The sequence below is a fragment of the Bemisia tabaci genome, chromosome 5, assembly GCF_918797505.1.
Source record: "Bemisia tabaci chromosome 5, PGI_BMITA_v3".
Taxonomy (NCBI): Eukaryota; Metazoa; Arthropoda; class Insecta; order Hemiptera; family Aleyrodidae; genus Bemisia; species Bemisia tabaci.
The window spans coordinates 28167735-28191313 of record NC_092797.1 but is presented as its reverse complement, the minus strand read 5'-3'; the positions used below and the strand labels follow the sequence as shown (position 1 = coordinate 28191313).

Genomic DNA, 23579 nt, shown 5'->3' with positions numbered 1-23579 from the left:
ATGAGAAGGGAGCGGCAAAATACAGGCGGCCCATGCCATGGGCGGCAAGTAAGTAAATCCGACCCTGGGTATTAACAGAAAATTTGAAGGTGGTATTTTGATTAGTTTTATTTAAAGAAAGAGCATAATCGCAGTTTTTACATTGTCACAATAAAGATACGCATTTTTTAACTGTTGCTGTGTTTATAAAAAATTACCAACCCATTAAAAATTAACGTCATATATGGCCTTCAAAGGTACCTAAGTGTCCTAACAAATGCAGACCTGACTACACAGAAAAAAATGGATGGTGCTGACGACAGAACCTTTTGTTCATACGGCTCCCACAGTTTCTTTGTTACACTTACAGAACTTTTCTGTTGTGAGAACAGAACTTCTGTCGTGGGAACAGAGTACTCTGTTCCCACGACAGAAAGTTCTGTAAGTGTAACAAAGAAACTGTGGGAGCCGTATGAACAAAAGGTTCTGTCGCCAGCACCATCCATTTTTTTCTGTGTATAATGGAACTGTGTAAACATTCTTCGTCAGAGAAAATTTTTGAGAAAAACTTTAGCGTCTTAAATTCTGTGCAATATACATCATCATCACTATGTCACGTGTAATATATGTACTACTACGAATCATCATAATTGAGTAAAAGGAATGTAATTTTATGGCATCAAATTCACAATTTCTTTTCCTATATTAAAAACGCGTAATCTTATGGTCTCTTTTCGAGACGGCTCGTGCCACTGTGAGTAAACCAATAAATGGTTCTAGAATGTGCTAGACGTTTTTTGAACTAAGCACGTGATTTCTTTTATCACATTGATGAAAGTGATTCATTGAAAAGAGTTCATTTTTTAGATTAAAGAACTTAATGTTATCAATTCTGTGGAAGGAAAGGAAATGGGTTGATTTGAACTCTGTTGAACCTCAAATTTGTATTAAAAGACGAAAGAGACACACAAAATCACATAATCTGCTTCTTCAAAAACAACAGTAAACAGTTTGTGCATAGTGACGTTTATTAATTAAAATTGATCATATACTCAAAACGTTTAAGTTCTTGCGATTAAAAATAGACCATTTATTGAAATTGCTGTAATGTTTGGTCTATAGATTACCTTTTAGTTGAGTGTAGTGACATCAACTATGGCACGAGTTTTCACATTGCTTGTTACCGTGTTTTTAAAATCTCTGGAGGATCTAGTGCCGAGTGCAAGTGCAGAAGAATCAGTGTCAGCCAACGCATCAAAATCAGATTTAGTATGTATCATGAAATCCCAAACTTTGTCTCTTAGTTATATCGGCGGCAGAGGAAAGAACTTTTTAAATCAATTTTATGTAGAGGTTTTTTTTGATTTTTGACAGATTTTTGATTTGTATGAGTACTTGTTTGGCCAAGAGTAGTGAAATTGCTACGAAATTTGTCATTTTCAGCTTTTCTGACAAATACCTATTCTGCAATTTTGGTTTGAGGTTAAGTTCTATTGTTTTAAACAAAACGATGAACTTCCAACCACTATCGAATACGATCTATTGAAGGACGCGTATCGTCCCATTCTAGTCATAATATGATATTTCACCGAAGTAACTAATTCGATTTTCAGAATCGATTTACCTACTTCAGTTCTGCTATCTCTATCTAAAAATCCGTAATATTTTCAGATAGATTAAATGAATTAACCCTCGAATCTAGTTAATAACTAATTTATGTTTTTTACTTTTTATAATTTTGATTACAAAATTAACGAGAAAAGAATAAGTAATTGACTCGCCAGACGAGAGAAAAAGAGCGAGTTACAGATTATAAGGTTAGACTTGTTGGCAAACATGACGTATCATTACCAACTTGTCTCTAACAGGACTGCTGAAAATGAAGAGATTGTGATTGAGGGAGAATAAAAAGAACAGACAGAATGAGCATTTCTCTGTCAAGGCCGGTTGATACATTAATTTACTCTCAAGGAGAAAGCAAAGATGTAAATTTTTGATGAATTTGAGTTAAGAGTGGTGTTGCACACCAATAGTCTATATCAACGGCGAAACTCCCAAACCACGTGTCTCGGTTTGCAGCGTTACAGACTTCTTGTTCTACTTTAATTTTTAAATGATAAAACTGCGCTTTTTGAATAATGCCATGATTTTTCTTCTCTGTTCGAAGAGAACTCTGAGGAAACTTTAAAAAGTAATATTCATTTCTTCTTAAAAAAAATAAAATGGGAGCGGAGATTTTTAAACTCTGATAATTTCTGAACTCTGATCGTGGTCTGATAGTTTCACCGTCAATATACATTTTTGCATACCAAATTCTAAGTAAATAACAAAATGCAGTTGGTGAAAAGTTGGGTAATCAAAGGGGGGAATGCACATTCTCACGAGGAGGGATTCGCATGAAACCTCTTTTCCTCAAAATTGACCAGATGATAAAATATCAGTCAAGTTCAGCATTCAAAGACTAAAACGGATGATTCCTCTTTGTTTCAGGTTCAAGTTCCGGAAAGTTCAGACTTTGCCGTGATTAGACATAGCAAGGCGTTCATCGATAAAACTGACTTCATTCACGAATGGATCCTCCACCAACCGGTTCACCTCAGCGTTTCAGCTCCACCTGGCTCAGGAAAGTCCGCACTGCTGAGCATGGTGCGGCACTTCTGCAACGCCTCAGCCAAAATTCAAGACGGAGCGCTGATTTATCCCGTCGATGGCGACTCACAAACGCGTGAACTTTTTCGAGATACAACGGTCGCAAAGCTGAAGGATTTTCACGACCGGCATTTCCAAAAATACAGCGTTGTCAACGTCGCGTTTGCACCGTTGAGAAACTCAATCGACCGAGCCTCCTTCGAACAGAACTTTTGCTCCGTGATAAAAGATATGATCAACGATTATCAGTTCCTGACTGACGTCAATAGTTTGAACGAGTCGGAAAAAGCCTTCCTCCAGGGTTACAAAGGTCACGACGACAAGTTTTGTCGCCAAGATTTCGAGTCTGCCTTTAAACATCACGGATCCCGCTTGGTGAGCATCCTACAGAAGCACCTCGCGAGTAGCGTTCTTGTACTGGTGGATGACGTCGACGCGGTACTGGATGCCTTCGCAACTCATGATGGTGCAGAGTCTTTCGCAGAGTTTGCGATTTCCACCATCAGATGCTTTATTTTAGCGTTCATTCTAAATGAAAGAGGGTTTAGTGAAGGTCCAGTTGCTTCAAAACTATTGATGATGAGCTCATTTGAACTTGGTGTGGTTATCCCTGGTGACGTGGATAAGTTAATTACAGGTAAGAGTTAACCTGAGAAATGAAACACTTCACAAATCTTGTGAGGTTTCCATTTTTGTTAATACTTTCATTAACCTTTCATAGTTCAATAGGCCAGTTGCGCTGGTAATAGAATCGCGTTTTGATGCTTGATTCTTGTAGATTAGTTAAAAACGAGAGGATCTGTCCAAACAGCAACTTTCTATGTTGAATATCAACCGAGATATCGTCCTTTGAAAATTCGTGGTTTTGACGTCATCCACCGCGGCAGTGCATAAGATAGTATTTACTACCGCGGTGGATGACGTCATAATTCGAGTTTTTTAAGGCGCGATATCTCGGTTAATATGCAACGTAGAAAGATGCTGTTTGGACGGATCTTATTATTTTTAGTTGATCAGCTAGCCTGCTTGAATTACTGGTGATTTATTTTGAAAATGAGGCGAAAGAAGAAAAGATACCTAAATACAATTCTATGATTTTCGCCTCGGAGAAGAGCAAACGAATGTTTTATTTGTTTTCATGCATAGTTTACTTTCATGAAAACAAATTAAAAGAATAGATTGATTGCATTGCGAGTAATTTAAACTGGAGAGGGGAGGTTTAGTTAATTTTTATGAGGTTTCTTTTCGGACAACACTGTCTAGTCATATGATAGGGGGCAACAAGCACACGATTTTAAACTAAACATGCTGCGTAAATCTGTGAAAAATAAACGTGCAATTTCAAAATTACATGAATATTCAAAGTTTTTTTTTACCAGCTTAGTTGGTGCGCCCAAAACTGTTGACGTTGAACTGTTTCTAATATTTGACGTCATAATAAGTGAGTTGTGTGCTGTTTCTAATATTTGACGTCATAATAAGTGAGTTGTGTGCCCTTTTTGCTTGGGTACATATTTACCATAATCAAGTAATTGAGATCTTTATTTTTCTTTTTTTTAAATGGCTTAAAAGTTTCAAAACTTGTCCACCATAAATATTCCTTCAAATTAGCTCTAAGGATGATATTTTGAAAATTGCAGGCGTTGAATTTGATCGGTCACCGCGCCTGGGCACATATTTTGGTCTGAAGTATGCTGAAGTTGAAAAACTGTTAGCAAATTACGCTCTTCAAGATCATTCTCGCTTGGTAGCCGATTTGTACGACGGACACACCGTCGTTAGATCACCATCTATGTTCAACACAGAGGCCGTTCTAAAATTCATCAAGAATCGAGGAAATCCGCTCGCTCCGGAAACACCTACTGCTGTCTTGAGGGACTTTGAGAAACTATTTAGCGATGTATGGATCGGTTTAGCCATGACATCGTGCGTCTTCGATGGCACGTTTGCCATGAGTGCCATCTACCAGACTCGGTATCAAAACTTGCTCGCACTGAGACAGAAACTGCGAAAAGTCAGCCCGTTCCAAACCGACTTTAAACTGAGCACTCTGGACCATGAAATCTTCATCAAGCTCCTAATCAGATCAGGACTGCTCCAGGTTCTGGAAGACTTCGTTTTATTTGAACTCGGCTTTGACGTGACGTACCACCGTTTAGCACCGACCAACTATTTTGCTGCAGGAATTCTGCGAGATTACCTGTATAAAAGCGGGTATGTGGAGAAATTCTTCGGAGTGAGGGCGAAGGACGAGATTTCGATCACTGAAGCATTTAGGAATCTAGCCCCAACGATTGCATCGATTGATAAATTAAAAGATGCCGTTCATAGTATCGTGCAAATGAGAGATCCTGAGGATGATACCAACCTGAAGGCTTTGATGTACACGTTTGCGCGAAAAACGGCGGATCATTACAGCAAAGAGCTCGTCGTTGACGCTGGAATAATCGCGCACAGTAAGAACGAGGAAAAAGCAAAATCGAGGAAAGGCAAACCAACGAAAGGGGGAAAAATAGATGTGCTTTTGGTACAAAAAGAGAAATGTTTAGGAGTTGTCATTGTAACGAGATATGGTGGTAATGCTACTTCCCTTGTAAAGGATGTGGCCAACCATGCTTACACGGATATATTTGACACTAACCTAGTTTATTCGAAGTATAAAATTAAAGATAGAATGCTGCTTGCGGTAGCTGTTTCTAGGAAAGGTGTAGACGTGTACGGAGAAGTTTATGGTTCAACCGGAACTATTACTTTGGGGGCGCGCCGCAAGTTGTCACATCAATGATTTTTCTAGCTCTAATCCCTCTATACATCGGAGTGCACTCATTTTAAAGAAAAATTATCCACACTGTGTTGAAAGACAAGCTTCATATCAACTCTAATTAGTGCAGTTAGTTTCTATCTCATTGAATTGAACAGTTGGTTGACCGTCTGGTCAAAAAATTGATTTCTTCACCAACTGATTGCAGCAAAATCGCGAGTCGTAAAAACAGAAAGTTGTAAATATGGCCAACGTGTGTTTACAATTCAGAAATCCTACGTTTTTACGACTCGTGATTATAGTGCAATCATGTTTGTGAAGAAATCACTTATTTGCCAAACTGTCAATCAATCGTTAAAGACGTTAGCGACGTTAAGAGACCAGCCGATTTCCTCACTATAGCGAGGTTCTTGTTACAGCAATAGTTGTCATGGGAGATAGAGGTCTGGAATATCTAAAGACACTTACGCAATCTTTGAAAAAAATCTGATCAAACTAAAATATTGCAGTTTTCCCCTATCATTGGTCAGTTAATAGCTCCTACAAGAGACGTACCGAGCAAAATAAAGAGCCTTTTTCACTGGATGAAGTCCCCGGAATAAAATTTCGCAAAAATGTTTCAAAATGATTTTTGAGGAGCAAATTTCGGAAATGACCTGGGTCATTTTTCTCGTGTTCTATTCATGATATGTTTCTGATAGGAGCATATACAAATTACAATCACTATGTACAAATGGTCTTGCGCCAATGACCTAGATCCTTCGATGATTATTCTTCTGTGTCAAGAGCAGTAGGACGGTGCCTCAGTGCGGTGCAGTCCGTTGCAGTCGTTTGCTAGGCACTCATAGTGCGTTTCGCGGCGTTTCTAGGGCAACTGATAGCCTTAATTTCGCCCTGTGGCAACGTTTCTGCTTATCCGAGCCATCAGCAAAACTGCACCATTCAAAGCTTACGTTCCTTCTCGGAAAAACCACAAACTACGGTCAAGGACTCAGAACTCGTGATTTTCGTACGTTCAATGTTACCAGTCCATACCCTCGACGGACATTTCGCAGAAAGATCCGGGTAGAGTTATCATGTTCCGCGGTGCTGAATTCGGCTTCGCTGCCTCTTCTATGCGAAAGTCACGATTAATAAGGCTATTTCACTGTAAATTTTGGCGTATAACTCTGCGCATGTAAATTTTTGCACAATGCGAGTAGGAAAACATGTATAAGTACTCTTCTCGGTTATCCTTTACAAGGTTCCCGCTTTTTATTGTACCCTGTAACCCCCCCCCCCCCCCCGTGACCACAAAATATTTAACAACATACTAAGGGTTATCATTTTACAAAGGATAGAGGGATATCATGCAATTATTTTTTTAAAAACGTGGTTCTCATTGTTTGTTTGTAAAATATGAACTTTGACTGTAAAATGTTTATACAGCTATTTTTTAATACGCGTGTTTTTCTTTTTTATTGCTATCAATGCGTCCCAGAGAAGTTGCCACAAACTACGTGTGAAAGGACGTAAAAGGATCCGCGGTCACTCCTTTCCCACGCCGTATGCATTACTTCGCAATAAAGAAGAACGACAGAAAGGAAAGGAAAAACCAAAACGCCTTCATTTTTTGTGTATGCAACACAGACATCCGCCGAACACGAATAGTTGCATGCAGACGAATTCGCCTACGTTGCGCTCGAGAACTAAAATACTTGAGACGAATAACGTTATTATAGGTAATGATGAATTTAAAATCTGAAGAAAGAAGGCTATTTTGACAGTAACAACAATTATTAACACATCGTCATGAACATTATTATTTATATTTTGCTTGCAACCAAAATTGAACCAAAATTTGAAATCAAGTTTTTAAATAAAATGAGCAGTGGCTCAAGCTTCAGCTGAGAGACTTGGAATACTTTATTTTTCCTCTCTCGTATACGGAGTGCTGGCTCGCGAACTGGCAGTTTCACGAATTGTACTCAAGCCTTTTAAATGCAAATAAAAGGAAACCGCCAGACTACTTAATGCTAGACTGTGGGAACACAATTCACGAGGCTGCGCTGCACTAATGACGGGTGCAATCAGACCCGAGACGTGTCTGCAGTTGTATTCCTAAATGGAGATGTTGCATGTGTGAGGAATTTGCGATTTGACTGTTAATTCTTGTGTAAAAGTTTGCGAGGAACACTATGGTGCCACTGGTTTTCCCTGAAATCAACTCCCAAGCTAAAAAAAAAAGCTCTCAAGTTGAGGCCAAAATGGAGGGGATATCCCACGCTGTCCTCAGAGTCCACCTCTACGTCAAGACAAACTCTCCATGCAAAGATAGGGAGCAAAGACATTGACAGGGCTGCCACTTTATTTGGGGACTCTAAAATTGAAAACACGGCAACTCAACCCTACTAATGTATTTGCTCCCTATCTTTGCATGGAGAGTTCGTCTTGATGTAGATGTGGACTCTCAGGATAGCGTGGGAAATCCCCTCCATTTTGGCCTCAACTTCAGAGCTTTTTTTGAGCTTGGGAGTTGATTTCAGAGGAAACCAGTGGCTACATCGTATTTCTCGCGAACTTTTACGTAAGAATCAACAGCCAAATCGCAAATTCCTCACACATGCAACATCTCCATTGTCATAACTAAGTAGTATTGCACCAAACAGCATACCTCTTTGAGGGAAAATTGTGCTCGAATGAGCTTTTTCCCTCTGAGCTAAGATTTTCAACTTTTCACTGAATTGTAACGCGCGTTGGCTCCTCCACTAACTTTCTGTCTACAATTAAAGAGGTGTAATCCACGAGACAAATATTTTGTCATCTTAAGCCTTGTCTCCACGAGCCGTTTCACAAGATTTGTCACAGGGAAAAATCCCACTAACGAAGTTGCGAAAAATATTGAGTTAATCAATAATTTTCGCAGTACCAAGTATGGTACTTGTACCCCTAGGACCCGCTGAGAGAAGAAGAAGAAGTGAAAACGAATTGTGCGATATTTTATTCATTACTACATTATTCATATTTTTTTAGTTAAAATAATGTGTCTAATTGTCAATTGAGTGCAATTATTATTTTGATCCCGGTTTAATACTCGACTTTAACTAATTTATCTTCCCGCGCAAACTAGTCGCAGGACTGTATGAGCCCCGTCCCGTTGAGACGGTAACTGGGAAAAATCCCAGAAGTTTCATTCCTGCGATTCGAACTTGGGACAAATCCCATGGAAACGTCCCGTGGAGACAAGGCCTTAAGTGCCAACGACAGAGGCTTCGAATCATAAATTTCGATTACTCTAATAAGGTTTGTTTAAAGTTCCTTCTTATTTGAGTGTGCAACTTTGACCATTCTGAAATTTTACGTCATTCAATATCGTCGGTAAATATATCAAAATAATTTTATGATTCAATTAAGAAAGAAGCAAAGTTTCCTCTACCTACTATTTGAACTTCTGCGATGTACGGATGACAGAGGCGTATGGCTGAAGGGTATATAACAACATCTCTTAAATTGGAGCTTTGAAGTACATTACACATTCAGAGGAAAAATTCAAGATGATTTTATTTTTTATTCCTCGAAACATTTTTTGTCAAATCAAATGGTAACGCAAAAAATTTCAAATTAAATGAATTCTCCGAAAAATAGTCAACTTTGTACTGTGCTGATAAAAGAAGGACATAATTATAGGTATACCTCTCATCACCACAACTATTTTGTTCTGTGTAACTATAGCAAACGTGAAAAGGTACTTAAGTGTTGCGAAAGAAATTTGACCTTTCTCAGTTAAGAGATGATAAAATATTCAACAGAATTAGATTCATCGTGCTTACTTTATTTATATTTACACTGTTAGGAGATAAATCTGTTACTATCTAATGTTCATTCAAATGAATTCCGCTGTTTAACAATTTCAATATACATTGTCCAAATTCTGGGAATGAGGAAACAGAAAACTCAAAGATGTCAGATTACCCCATAGTGGCGTAAAATGCTGAGGTTCGGAATGGAGAGGATGATCTGACCTGCCTGTAACAAAATCATATGTATAAACGTTATTTTTTTTAAAAAAAATGAGTAAAAATAAAGACTACAGATAAAATAGAATTTCCATGATAAATAGTTTCAATTATTTGAACCAGCAAGAATTAGGAGATAATATCTTCTTATATGGGAGCCCCCAAGAAATTAACAAAAAATTTATGGTCGCGCCAAATACGCTTCTAGGATTTTACGGACAATCGTAATAAAACAAACAAAATCTTAAAAATGCACAAGATTTCGACCTACGAGTGCTAACTCTTCGTCGAAGCTAGCCAATTAGCATAATTGATTATGTGAGGAAATGAAACCTTTCTACGGATCGAGACTACTCTGAGGTGGACAGGAAGATCGAGATTCAAGTCGTTCGTATACCATTGTTGAGTCGTATAGGTACATCTAGCAAAGCTAGGCTTGTTTTATGAAGTTGGTACTTCCTAGAAATTTCAAGATAAAATCCATCCAAAAGGCAAGTAAAATTCACTAATCAAGGTCAGGTTGATTTTATGTTCTTTCATTTGAGTTGAGAATGGTGACGTTAGGCCTTTGGAAGTTTTACGATTTTAGGAGCAAATCAGCATGAACGAAGGACAAAGTCCTTTGTTGATGAACAATAATGTGTTCAATAATTTTATACTCACTCAAATCATATATTTTTTTTATAGTTTGTTTTATGCCAACGAAGCTGACGTCATACTTTTTTAATTCATATCAGATAATTATTAGTCATAATGCGAATACCTATAAAATACCAAAAGAGGAAGTGATGAACAGACACAAAAAAGATGGGCATACCATGCAAAATCATAATCAATAAAAATAATATGCTGCAAAAAGAAAAGTAGCCCAACCTAAACCTGTTTGTGTTCCTAAACTAAATTGAGATTATTTTGAAAAATTTATACACCTACTCTGCCATACTAAGGAAAAACGCCGTATGAGCATTCAAGTGCTGTCAAATTTCCTCTCAGAAAATAGCTATTTTTGAAGAAAGTTATGAATATTTTTCCTTTAAATTTCAGGAACTTTAGGTGAAATTGCGAACAAATTTATATGGAAAATTGGAGGGAAAATACTTACAAATTGTTCAGAAAATTCGTGATTTACCAAAGGAAAATTGGCAACGCCTGAAGGCTCATACGGCGCTTTAGCTTAGCACGGCAGTAGTGTGCGCTTAATAGCAACACTGGCGCGGTGCGACGACGAATATGGCGGTGCCAAGGAATAATTAAAATATCTGTGAGTAGTTTGAGTGTGGGAATATTTCCGGGAAATTCCTCTATCCGTATGGCGGGTTTCTGAACTCCCTGTTATCAAGTTTGAGAAATTATTCAGATTGAATTACCAAAGAGCATTTAGAGCTTATACATTATAACTTTCAGTTCGCGGAAGGCTGACGGTTAGAAAAACAGAGGCCCAAGCTCATAACCGTCGCACAAGTTGAGGCTCTTGGCACGCGCTATTTTCGAAACGCCTGCAAAAATTCCGGGGAACTTTGAGGCCTAATAAGGGGGATCCTTTGAATTATTGATCAATCGTGAAACTCCCACGCTTTTCAATCTTTCATGAGGGATACACGGGGCCCGGAAATCACACCCGTGCTGCCGTGGTAAGGAAAAACGTCGTATGAACCTTCGGGCGTTGCCAAATTTCCATTGATAAAACCCGGATTTAGTGGAAAAATTGTGAATATTTTTTTCTTAAATTTTCAGACAATTTTGTTCGCAATTTGATCTAAAATATCTGAAAATTTCAAGGACGAATATGCATAACTTTCCTCAAAAATAAACATTTTATCGAGGGAAATTTGGCACCCCTCGATTGTTGATAGGGTATTCTTCCTTAGCACGGCAACATGCCTCAGCTAACTCTGAAGGAGCCCCAGCCCAGCGCCACGTCTTAAAGTCATAAGGCAGAGAAGGAGAAAAGAAACGGAGACCTCTAATTGGATGGGAGAGGAGATCCCGCGTAAAGCAAACATACGACATTTCTCGTGAGCAAGGGCTTGGCTTACTTCTGCTCCTTAGAGCGGGCGTTCTTGTTATTCGATAAAATCCAGTAGATCCACGAGTTCGGGTCCCGCTTCGAAGGTGGCTCGGCCTCCAAACCTGAAACTAATATAGGATTCGATAATAATCATGTCACCATCCTTAGGAGGAAAGCCGTAATAACATTCAAATCTTGCCAAATTACGTTCGTAAAATTTGTATTATTTTTTTTTTTTCAAAATCAAATCGTCACCTTTCCGGCCAAAGTATCACAAGCGCCATGCGACGTTTAAACATTTCCACCCCCATTCTAATTTTTTTACAGAAAAATTGTTGGTTGAATCTGTTTGAAAATTTCACAGATTGTTTTCGGTGGCACGGAGAAAATTCAGTGAAATTTTCGGACAGCTTCGTTGAACAATTTCTCTGTAAAAACAATAAAATGGCGGCGGAAATTGTGTAACGTCGCATGGCGCTTGTGATACTTTAGCCAAAAGGTGACGTCATGTTGATCTTCATTTTAATAGAGCTGAAATACCTGCTCCGCTTCATTTGATTTGTATGAGAAAATGTTCAAAATCCAGCGAACATTGTAATGCGATGTTCCGAAGAATCCGAGAAAATGTTCAAAATCAGCGAACATTGTAATGCGATGTTCCGAAGAATCCGAGAAAATGTTCTCTAAATTTTATCATTATTTTCATGACAAAAATTACCCTTCTTAAGTCAGTTAATTCCTATTAGATAAAAGAGACAGTTTCTCAATCTCAGCAACACTTGATGGTGCTATCTATCTATGTCTTGAATTTCTACTTCTCATTAATCACAGACATAGTTTCTGACACCTCAGTTAAATGTCATCACGATCCGAGATGAAGGCCGATGATTTTTACCTGTAAGTTTAATGGAAATTTCAAAGGCAGCTACTTACTCTCTGATGACCGAGAGGGTGTATAACTCAGCCTCTTATGCAATGTTCTTGGGAAATGGATTCTGATTGGAGGTTTCTCTGAAACAAAACATGATCATATAATTTCGCGGTCACTCAGGGTTCAATTTATCAAAGGAATTTAAAAATTTGGAAAAAATATTTAAGCTGAGCTCAAAAAAATCACATCATTACCCTTTGCATACTTTGCATAGTAGAGCGTAGAGCACTGATATAATCATTTTTCAAACATACTTTTTTACCATGTAAATCTATCGAAGGGCTGTGGGAGATCGAAGTTCCTGGTTAAAACGGTCTACTAAAAATTAGAAGACAACCTCTAAAAATAGGTGACATCACGTGAAAAAAGGTGACGCACCTAGAAGCTAGATGAAATCATCTAGAAGCTAAATGACATCAGCTAGATACGGGGTGACATCCATGAGGAGATAGATGACATCTACTAAAATTTACACCGAAAAATAGTTGTTTTTACTGTACGGAGTTGTAAAATTCACATCTCCGCATTTTCTGGGAAAATGTTTAGTCCGTCCGTATAATGTATTAATTCCTCATAGTAAAATTTGCTTGACTTTTCAAAAAAAACTTTTACATGTTTTAAAAATAGTAATTGGAGTTTTTTGATTTAAAAATACACAGTGGAATCGTCTAGAAATATATTCTAACACCCGTCGAAAGCAGTTTGTAAATTTTAATGATAAGCAGCTTGAGAGTAATAACAGTTGAAATCAGTCATTTTTTCACGTCAACTTGATTTCATGACATCAGCGGATTAAGATTTTCTCTCTAAGAAACATTGTTCTTAAATTCAATCCAATTTATACATTTTGCTTGATTTTCAGCCACTTTCAATAAGATGAAACGCTCACTTAAAAAAGGGTATTCGGATAGAAGGAAAACAAAGAAGAACGTGGCCTTTGAGGCCACCAGGCAAACGAAAATAACACGAAACAGAGCGAGGTACAGAGCGATCGTTGATGACGGCGCAGAGATACAACTATTCGTGCTTGATGGGTGTCCGTGTTGCGTCTGCAAAATTGAAGGCGCTATGGCGCGAGGTGTAAACTCGCATTGCTCCGTTCCGTGCTGCCAGTAACTAGTAAGGTGTTTCTCAGACGGAAGAAAAGTGAAATAACGAGGCCCGATTACGTCTCTCCTATCTTCGGCTGTGTTGACTCTCCATTTTTTCTTTTTTTCAATTTGATGTCCGATTCTTTTTTATCTATCTATTGCTCGTGCTCGTGGCCACGTGACTACCTCAGAAAAAGTAGTCGGGTCAAGTTGATCCCGGCTTGGGATTTTTAGGGATGGTTGACGAAAACTATCCCTTGACACTCGATTTTTTCTCTTTTTTTTCAACTTGGTGTCTGATTCTCTTTTAACTGCGTATTTGTAGACCTGTATCTGAGGCTCGTAGAAACCGGCTCCACAAAACCCGCGGGGCATGTCCTTCGCAAAAACGGAAAGCGTTTACGAGGAAAAATCAATATGAGGAACCATTTTATGAAATGCTCACATTCACAGCCTGTCCAGTGACCCATTAAAGGATGGAAATGAACATACCTTCCTCGATCATTTCAGAAGCCACGTCATCCAAGCCTTCCTCTTCTGTGTCTCGAGGCGTGAGTCTGTCCGTCATCAAACCTGTTTCCGGCGAAATTACATCGCATTAATATCAAAAGCCTACACGTCAAATGAATGCTTAATTATAGAACGAAAACAAGGAAACAGCGGAAACAAGGCTAAAATATATAAAAATATACGGGACGTTTCGGTGTCTCACGACACCATTATCAACCGCTAAAATTTCAGATGTTTCGGACCTTCTTGTTTACTCCTGTTATCACCGCAGTCTTTCATTACCATCACCATGTAACGCCCTGCTGGTTTCTTTTGATTTAAATTTCTTTTTTTATTTTTGTACTTTTTTAGCGGTTGATAATGGTGTATATTTTTATGTATTTTCGCTTTGTTTCCGCTGTTTCCTTGTTTTCTTTCTACTATTTCCGTTTTTGGCTGTCTTTGCACCTACGTCTTTGTTCTGTTTAATTATACAAACATAAAATTATGAGAGTAACGCATAACGAAAAACGCAGGAGACGCAAAGCGCTTCGGGACCGCAAAGCGTTCAGGAGGCGTAGCCTCCTCGATAATACATAATCCTTATATCACATCATGACTACTAAAATTCACCGCTGCTATCGCTGGTCTGAGAAACGATTCATTTCAAACGCTTACAACATTATTAAAAATGCAAATGGACCACAAGAATAGAATAGGGTGAGAAGGCATGTATTTTCTTCAAGATCATTGAACGCAAATCGGTTTTTTACACCGAACGTTTGGGCTGAAACTCTGGTGACAATTTATTTTTTTACTCTTTGCCATTGAATTTTACCTAATTTTTACTGAAAATCTTGTTTCTCAAAATATACAGTTGATTTTTGTTGATACTTTTCTGTTGTTGAATTACAGCTAAGACGATTCCTTGCAATTTTCCAGTGGATATCTTTCTTTATGCTTCGCCAATTTACCCTAGAACCGTTTCAGGTAATGGTCAAATTACATTTTGGACCTACATACATCGACAATGTACTTAACCAGGAAATCACGTATCCCGGTGTGAGAAGTTACAGATCTGACATATTTTATTTCAGAGACAATGTTTCTGCGACCTCTTAAGAACACCTCCTTGAAAGTTAATTAAAAATATTAAGCTCATACGTATGATACTATTCTTGAGAAAATAAAATGAGCATTAATTTAGAGTCACCTTAATCGAGGCACGGTTTATTCTAGTTTCACCAATAACTACATTTTAAGGGTAATAAAAACTAAATAATCAACGATCCTAAGTTTTAAAACTTTCAAGATACAATCAAACCTTGCATTATGTTGGTTGGTTAATACATGTATTTATAATCGCATTAATACCGCACATAATCATCAGTAATACTTCAGAAAGGAGAGATCAATGGATATGCACAAAAAATTAAAAAAATACATAGAAAGAACATACTATATTAGGAGATTTAGTTAAACTTAAGTTAAGTTAAAAAAGAAAGGGGTTTGATAAAAAACTTTTGGAAGTATGGTGATGAGATCAGATAGAGGAGGGAAGGGCGCGCAGGGTATTAAAACATGACAGACTGAGAGGGGAGCACCACAAAAAAAAGACGAGTTAAATGGAGAGGCTCGAGTATTTTAATTAATATAAAAATGCATGAACAAACATATGGTACATACATTTTAATACATACTCACTCTTGAATTGGTTGATTCGCTTGATACTTGGCAGAAACATCCTTGCTGCCGGGGAACCTTCACGAAAAAAACAATGACATTATCTCACCAGATAATGCACATTTTTATGCTAAATGTGAACTCTTTCATTCTTCCTCGCTAGAATCTTAAAAGTTCGTAAAACTTTTACAGTTCACCACAAATATTTATTTTTGTTAAAGGTGGGTGGTTCTCATCCTTTTTAAAAGTGAAAGTACTTTTAAATTTGGTAATTTGCTCTCACGGCACTTTTACAATGTCTTGTAACTATGTGCTTTGCATGAATGTAAAAAAGGTAAAAAAAAAAAAAAAAAAAAAAAAAAAAAAAAAAAAAAATAGGAATTATGTCAAGTTACTTTTGTAGATTGGTGCGCAATGTTATTTATGTCGTATTGAGGAAATGAATAAGTATTCATTACTTGCCACTTATCAAAAATATGGACAACGGGCATAAATAATAAGTAAAAAATCTACCCCCCCCCCAAAAAAAAAAAAAAAGAATCGTTGATATATCACAACCCGTGATGGTTAAAGGTATTGTCCAAATTCCTTCTACAAAGTTCGTATAGAATGTTGTAAACAATTTTAAAAGAGCCGGATCAAAAACTTTAAAACTTTGAAAAAGTCTCACCTATGCTATCCATAGATTTTGCATATCGCCCGGCGTCAATCACTTCCGAAAGTTTTGGCAGTCTGTAAAAACCTTGCAAGAAGAAACATATTGATTATTGTACCGTTCCACACTTTATTTACTCTCAGAGAGGAAATTAAAATCAAAATTCCTTAATATATACCTTCCTACTCGTAACAAGCCAGTTGGAGGCACATTGTTTAATCTCAACACCTTGAAAATTGTAATGAAAATGAAGGGACGCGTAATTGAAGTTTATTTTTTCCTTCAGATCTTTGTCATTGTGTTCGAGAATTCTTAGATATTTGTCAAAATTTCTCTTTGATATCACTGAGACATTTACATCGGAAAAAATAAGGAGAGAACGTAAAGCAATATGCTACTTTTAAATGTTTCCTCTCGTTATTTTATGCCACCCCCGTGACACGGTAGAATTTGGCTCTTTACCTGCAGTTGCAGAACCATAAAGAAGCTTGACAATGACTGCTGGACTACCTGACTACCTAAGTATTTCGTGGGAAATACAGTGGCTTGTGGCAAATTCTTAACTTATTTTTCAGATTTACCAGATGCATGGGTTAACGCCATCTCAGGAGTTTAGTATCTGTCCACTAGATTCCTCGGAGAGCATATTTATGACCAGATAGTGTAGTAAAATTTCTGCTTAGAACTTTTTTATCGGGAGTTGTATGCCACGTGAAACTATTTCACTCAATGTTCCAACTATTAATAAAATGTTTGAGGTAAATACATAGTTGCAGAAATTGTATGCCTCAGTCAGAATCTAAGAAAATTCAAATCAATTAAAATATTATCACAAACTGTTTTTAAACTTCCAATAAAATATTTTTCTTGTAAAAAAAACTGTTTATCAGAAAAATTACATTAATCATAAAAAATAACCTTTCGACGCGGCGGTTAAATCTGAGTGTTTTCATAAAATGATATGATTGATATGCATTTCAAAAGCCTCCTCTAACTCTACTGTTGGTTTGACAAGTTTTTGTGATTGAGGGTGTTTAAAAAAAATTGAAAGATGGCTAATGCATACTATTCCAAAACTATAATCTCCATTATGAGATGCATGCATAAACATTACATTATTGCATTTACTATGCACCCTTTAAACCGCTCGGAACTCTTGGCTCATAATTCAAGAAAAACTCGTGTTAAGCAAGTCTGGAGAGCTTTTCGTTGGCGCTTCGATGCCCATTGTGTTATCCGAATACGGAAATGGTGATAGAGTGCAAAAAGGACAAGCAGCACCGTTATTTTAATCCGCTATTGTTCCGTATCCATAGTCGCACACGCATTTGCCGCATTCCTCGATTCAGCCTTTTAACGCGTGTCAAAAGAATTCATTTTACGGAATCAACGTGACATCGCTGTGCTCTCATTTTTTACAGGCAGTGCGATTGCATTCAGTTTTTATCTGTGACAGATCTTTTTCATTGGGGGGGTTCATTTCCCGCCGTGACATGCAGCGAAACAAAGAGGGAAACGACTGCTCAGGAGAGGTGATTAAAAATGTCACGATGGAAACGCTTCCTGTAAGCGTCTTGAGCGGGGATGCTCTCATGTCTCTTCTTATAAGCATATTATCCGTTGAAAATACAAGGGCCATTCGGGCCATTGCATATTTTAGACAAAAATTTTAAACTTTAAACACATTTTGTTGCCTTTTGAACAAACATCTGATGTTTGTTTAAGACGCAAAACTATGTGGTGATGTGACCTTCACTGCAAAAAATAGTAGCTCGGATCAAGCATGATGATTTTTTAATTTGCCGCCAAGATTTTTTTTTTTTTTGCTTTAAGCTGACTTTTTCTTGATACAAGAAAAATAATGCTTGGGTTAAGCAAAAAAGTAGCGCATATTTACCAGCAAAATTCTTGATTTAAGAAGGAATACTTCTTGGCGGCAAAAAGATTCTTTTTTTTTTTCAGTGTTGACTTTAACAAATAAAGAGAGGAGATCCATCCCAAAATGTTTTATTACGGTTTAGCTGAGGGACAAAAATCGCAAAAAACAATGTCCTCGATTACAGAAAATACCATTCTTTCAGAAATATGGTCATTTGCAAACCTTCAGAGTCATCCTGTCATTCACCACATTTCTGATGTACACATCAATGATTTTCAAAAGTACTGAAGTTGATTACTTGTGTGTGATTTCGACGGATGGAATGTGGTTACCAAAGAAAAATTATCGGTCGCTGAAAGAATGTAGTGTCAAATTCCAGAGGTCAATCACAAGTCCATCATGAAAAAGGAAAAACTCGCCCTGTTTGCGGTTAGAGTAGCTTCAAAGAAGGAGTGAAGTATCTTTCCCCGCCACTTAACTTTAAGGCCAAAAAAAAATAGGTTTGAATACTTAAGTGGAAAAGAGAATCGTTGTCAGCCTTTGATGGTTTCCATCTGCTGCATACTTGTTGCCAACATGGACCTTATAAAATTCTGTTACGATGAGTTTTTTCGAGTATTTGTCGATGATCATTCGACGGTCCTGACCGGATATTGGTTTTTAAACGAAGTTGACAGATTCACTCGCGAAATTCATTGCGGCGGTGTATAATTGAATGAAACCTTAAAGTACTATAATATTTACTAAAAAAATTTTGCTCTTGCAGTTAAAGTTGTGAAAATCACGCGTACCATATTAAAAACCATAAAATATTATTATGGGCACAATAAACATCCAACTTGATTAATTTTTTTTAAACCCCCCCCCCCTTACTTTCCTCCCAATCTAGAATTCATCCATATTTTAACAGATGAGTAAATTAGGTATCCTTAATAATAAATAGATTTTAGAAACTCTGAGGCGTTGAAGTGGTAATCCGTTAAATCCCACCCAAACCATAAATATTCATTTTGTTTTCCATTTAAACAGACCCTCCATTCTCTCCTCCACCCTCTTCTTCCACGGGCCCATGTATCTCATATACGTATGTCATGGAACTGTTTTGGCCTCATGAATATTCATGTCTAATCGATTTACGAAGCGATTTATACAATTTAGTCGCTTCCCCTACGGCTCTTTTATTGGGCATGATTTTCGGAAGTTGTGCAACAACGTGTTTTGTCTGTTTAAATTCATCTGAACGATCAATATTTATGAAGATATGCCACGTTGCCTCGAATTGATTGTCTTTAATGGATTGAACTTGAAAATAAATGGTGCCACCAACTTTCAAGAATCGTCGCTGTTCTATATGTCGCAGGCAATTAGCAATCGCCGGCAATGTACAAGCCAGTGGTGAATAAACATGGAAAATTATAAAATTCTAAAATAAAAGAACAAGATTACAGTGCTGATTATGTTGCCTATAGTGTGAATAGGCACTTTTCCACCCTTAAAACATGGCAGAATTATGCACACTCAGAACAGAGTGCAGTAAACTCCGTGACATTAGTTGGGTTGAGATCGGACAGGCAACTAAACTAACACCGTGACAAAGCGTAGAGTATCACAAAAAATGAAGGCGCTTTAAGCCGAGCTCATACTTTTGAAAACCATAACCTTAAAAATTACATTATGCCGATGCGCATTATTGCGATTTATTGAAACTACGTGTGAACCGCTTGCAAATTGCCGGCGATTGCTAATTGCCTGCGACATATACATCATTGCACATGGTGCCGTGCTAAGGAAGAACGCCGTATGTGCATTCGATAGTTGCCACATTTCCTCCGATAGAGTTTTATTTTTATGGGAAATAATGAATATTTTCTCTTGAAATTTTCAGATAATTCAAATCTAATGGTGAGTGAAATTCTCTGAAATATTGGAGGAAAAATGTTTCCAGATTTTCTTGAAAATTCATATTTTATCAAAGGAAATTTGGCAACTTCCGAAAGCTCATGCGGCGTTTTCTCTCAACGCGATAGCATGCGTAATTCACTATATAGTCTATGATATTCTGAAACATGAGAATATCCGTACTTTTATCAATGGTGGTATTCGCATCAGCTCAATTCAAAGAATAATCAGAGTAAAACACTGACTTACTTAAACTGTAAACAGCAAAATGCTTAAAACTGAAAGAAAGAATGAATGAAGTGACAAATAAAAACAGACAATTTAAAATGGAAAAAAAGTCAAATTAAAAGTTAACTATCAAATAATTTTTAGGCTCAAAAGCAACACGGTGGCTGCAATAAATGTTTTGTTGATGGAGCATTTTGAATAAAACACGTTGAATGTAGAAAGTTTACCTGGAAGTTTGCACCACTTAGGAAGTATATGGTGAAGAATGAGTGTTCAATTTTTTTTTTCACGAAATGTACCTACTCCGAGATAAGAACCATTCACAGAGCGAACCAATATCTCCATTTTGTCAAAAGAAAAGCCACACAACTCTATCACACATTTGAGATATCATTCAAGTAAAAATCTTTTTCAATGTATCATTCAAGTAAATAAATATAAGTAAAGGAAGCAGTCGGGTGGAAAAGACAAAAAAAAACCTTATTACTGTGCAGGTGATGTTTTGAAACATCTCTAGTTTGGATGTGACTGCTACATAAAGTTTCTTCCACATTTTTTACTGAAAAAGTTTCTGCCCCGCGATTAATGCTAGTATCAATTCCGCAAACCATTGTCGATGACGTTTCGCTAATCGCACTGTTTGGCAACGCTGCACGGTTTAACCAAATTCAGACGATTATTATGGTCAACGCGCTTGACAGGAATAACACGAGCTTCTATAAAGTAAAAGTAGTAGCAGGTAATCATTGAAATTTAAAAAAACCAGAGCGCCTGCGATTTTGAGTGTATGCAACACGGACATCCTTTGAGCACGAATAGTTGCATGAAGGCGTTGTCAATAAAGAACGAAGGCGCCTACATATTTTTTCGTTAATTTAACGTAACCTTTCTCAAGCACGGTGCTCTTTTTTGCCATTTTCGGTATTTTGGCACCAGAAAGTAAAGGGAACACTGTATTAGCTATCCATATTTTTTTTAAAACTTTTTTTTTCATAAAAAACTTTTTACTTCTAAGGTTTAATATTTTTGTTTTTACTTATTTATTTTTTCCTAAAAAAAATAAAAAAGAAAATACAAAGATTCAAATTGCAAAACGCCAATACAATTTTCCCAAAAAAACATTTGAGTGTTTAGCATTCCTTTAGAACTAATATGAAATTCCTTCCTCTCTCTCTCTTTTTTGGATCCTTTGGATAGGTTTCCGTGGTAGATTTCTGACAAGTTTTTATGACAAAATTAATATCGATGGCAAACTGGCCCAATGCTCAATGTTTAGTCAAGTTTTATTGAAAAAATACCATTTTTAAAGTAGGTAACTAAGCTTTTGTCATTCATTTCGAACTTACGTATTCGGAGTGGCGCACTTAGGAACTCATAACTTTCATCACTTTTCCCAAACGACGAATCTGCTCTTGTTTTCACCATAATGTTGTCTGCCTCTGAGTGAGTAGGCATGAAAAAAGAACAAAGAAAGACTCTCTGTTAAAGTTCTCATTAATTTTGCTCATAAACTTTCATAAGAATCGGCCGTACTATACAAAAGCTAAACTATCTGAATCGTTCAATGAATGTAAACGAACTCCTTTCAATGCACTATCCATGCAAACTGGCACCAACGATAGAAACGTTAATTTAACTTTACTCGAAGTTTTTGAAGGAGGAATTTAGGTATGTTTCAATGCCCCAATGATTCACATAGGAAATACATTTTATCACAAATGCCGCGCTTAATGCACCCAGCACCTTAGTCCGCCTTCAATACGTTGGAATAGGCAATATGCATTGCAAGCTCTATAACTTCACGACGACTCCTTCCTACAGGGGTTTCTTCAAATAAAGTTTTAAGAGTACCTTAACCCGTAACTTTGCTGATATCAATTATTTACCTCTATTTAAATGTTTAAAGAAAAACATGTATTGCTCTATGCAGGTATTCATTTATTTGTTTTTGCTTTTTTGTTTTGTTTTGTTTTTTTTTGGGGGGGAGGCTGTTTCACATAGACTGTTGGACTGAAGTTTATGAAAAACTTCAGCTAAAATTTCAAGCTCACTTTATTATTAACTTGAACACATCTTTCAAATCAATTTCATACTCTAGAAACAGATTAAAGTCGGTTGTTTCTTCTCTTATATATCTTCTGATCCGTTCAAAAAATCTGTATGATTACGACCAAATTTAATGTAGGATTCAATGAATTCGATATTTCCTCAAAAAATCAGGTAAATTTCCATTATCTTACCTATCATTTTGGGAATATTTTCAATTCTTGTCCATCGCTCGTTTAAAACCATTTGAAAATCACAAAGATACATTTAAAAACTATGCTATTCTCAGATATCCCACTCACCATTGACACTGCTGTTTGGCGAGACCTGTAACGAGTGTGCAAAGCTAAAGTAGTACAGGAGGCAGGAGTATCCTAATAAATTCATTTTCTGTGCCGCTCCGAGAAAAAAAACCTTCCTTCCCTCGCGAAATTCAACTATACAACTTCAATACGAAGACCCAAATGTAGTAATGTCACTCAGTTAAATAATTCAGGCGGAAACCAAACAATATAATCAGATAAATAAACAGCAATATGAAGCACATCCAGGGGAATAGGGAGCCCTCAGGAAGGAAGAGGGTCTAGACAACGTTTAAGGTGCGCGCACCAGGAAATGCTCTTTTTATACCAGGATGGGGGGATCTGCAATTTCTTTCATCTTTCTTCGACTATCATTCAAGCTTTTAAGAATTGTTTCCATCGATCAAGTCGCACACTTACCCATGACATTTCTCTCCACCCAACTCTTTTCTTCTGCCTACCGTGATGCGTCCACCCCCACCCATTGTTCCACTTTACCTTCACTCCACTCATAAAAAGAATCATGTCCTCCGTTGCATTATTCCCAACTTTTCTGAAATTTGCTTCCTCTGAAACAAAAAAAGAAGAGGTAAGCGTGAATAGTCACGCACAAATTTCAAATTCAAAGCCCCGCAAAAGCGCATGAGGAATTACTTCATTCATAAAACAAAAGCCATTTTGAATGGGGTACCGAGAGGGAAAGGGAAAGTGAGTGGGATTTAGTAAAACGAACAGTTTATGGAAAAAATAACTCATCTGCGTGTATGACGCCAGGAGAAATAGGTCATGCTTTCTTTTAAAGCGGACGCGGGGGTCCCAGAATCTGCGTCGTGCGTTGTTCTTCCTGCTCCTTGGCTCTGCTACTTTAGCTGAATCTACCTGTTGCGTATCATTGATGTTGCGTCGCGCTGTGCGTTGGGTTTCTTCAACCGCACTTTCATTTAGAAAAAAAAGAAGAAAAAAATATTCCATTGAAAACTGATC

General features: G+C 37.3%; 2 protein-coding genes across 7 annotated transcripts; one reads left to right on the top strand and one right to left on the bottom strand.

Moving 5' to 3' along the window:
* Positions 1-859: 859 nt before the first annotated feature.
* Positions 860-7281, top strand: LOC109037472 (uncharacterized). Its single transcript, XM_019052165.2, has 3 exons — positions 860-1248; positions 2470-3265; positions 4269-7281. The coding sequence occupies exons 1-3, from the start codon at positions 1135-1137 to the stop codon at positions 5411-5413; spliced, it is 2055 nt and encodes a 684-aa protein (XP_018907710.2). The 5' UTR covers positions 860-1134; the 3' UTR covers positions 5414-7281.
* Positions 7282-8903: 1622 nt separating this feature from the next.
* On the bottom strand, positions 8904-22970 carry LOC109037528 (uncharacterized). 6 transcript variants are annotated; one of them, XR_002009482.2, is made up of 8 exons: positions 22596-22931; positions 21594-21686; positions 16257-16328; positions 15590-15664; positions 13907-13987; positions 12326-12403; positions 11346-11520; positions 8904-9394 (listed from the first exon to the last, which is right to left on the bottom strand). XR_002009482.2 is itself a non-coding variant. In XM_019052249.2 (8 exons), the coding sequence occupies exons 1-8, from the start codon at positions 22678-22680 to the stop codon at positions 9337-9339; spliced, it is 642 nt and encodes a 213-aa protein (XP_018907794.2). In that variant the 5' UTR covers positions 22681-22943; the 3' UTR covers positions 8904-9336. The 6 variants fall into 6 exon arrangements, 5 of the variants coding, with proteins under 5 accessions (XP_018907794.2, XP_018907795.2, XP_018907797.2 ...); XM_019052249.2 differs by having other exon boundaries at positions 11421-11520; positions 22596-22943; XM_019052250.2 differs by having other exon boundaries at positions 11421-11520; positions 15608-15664; positions 22596-22924.
* Positions 22971-23579: the final 609 nt, after the last annotated feature.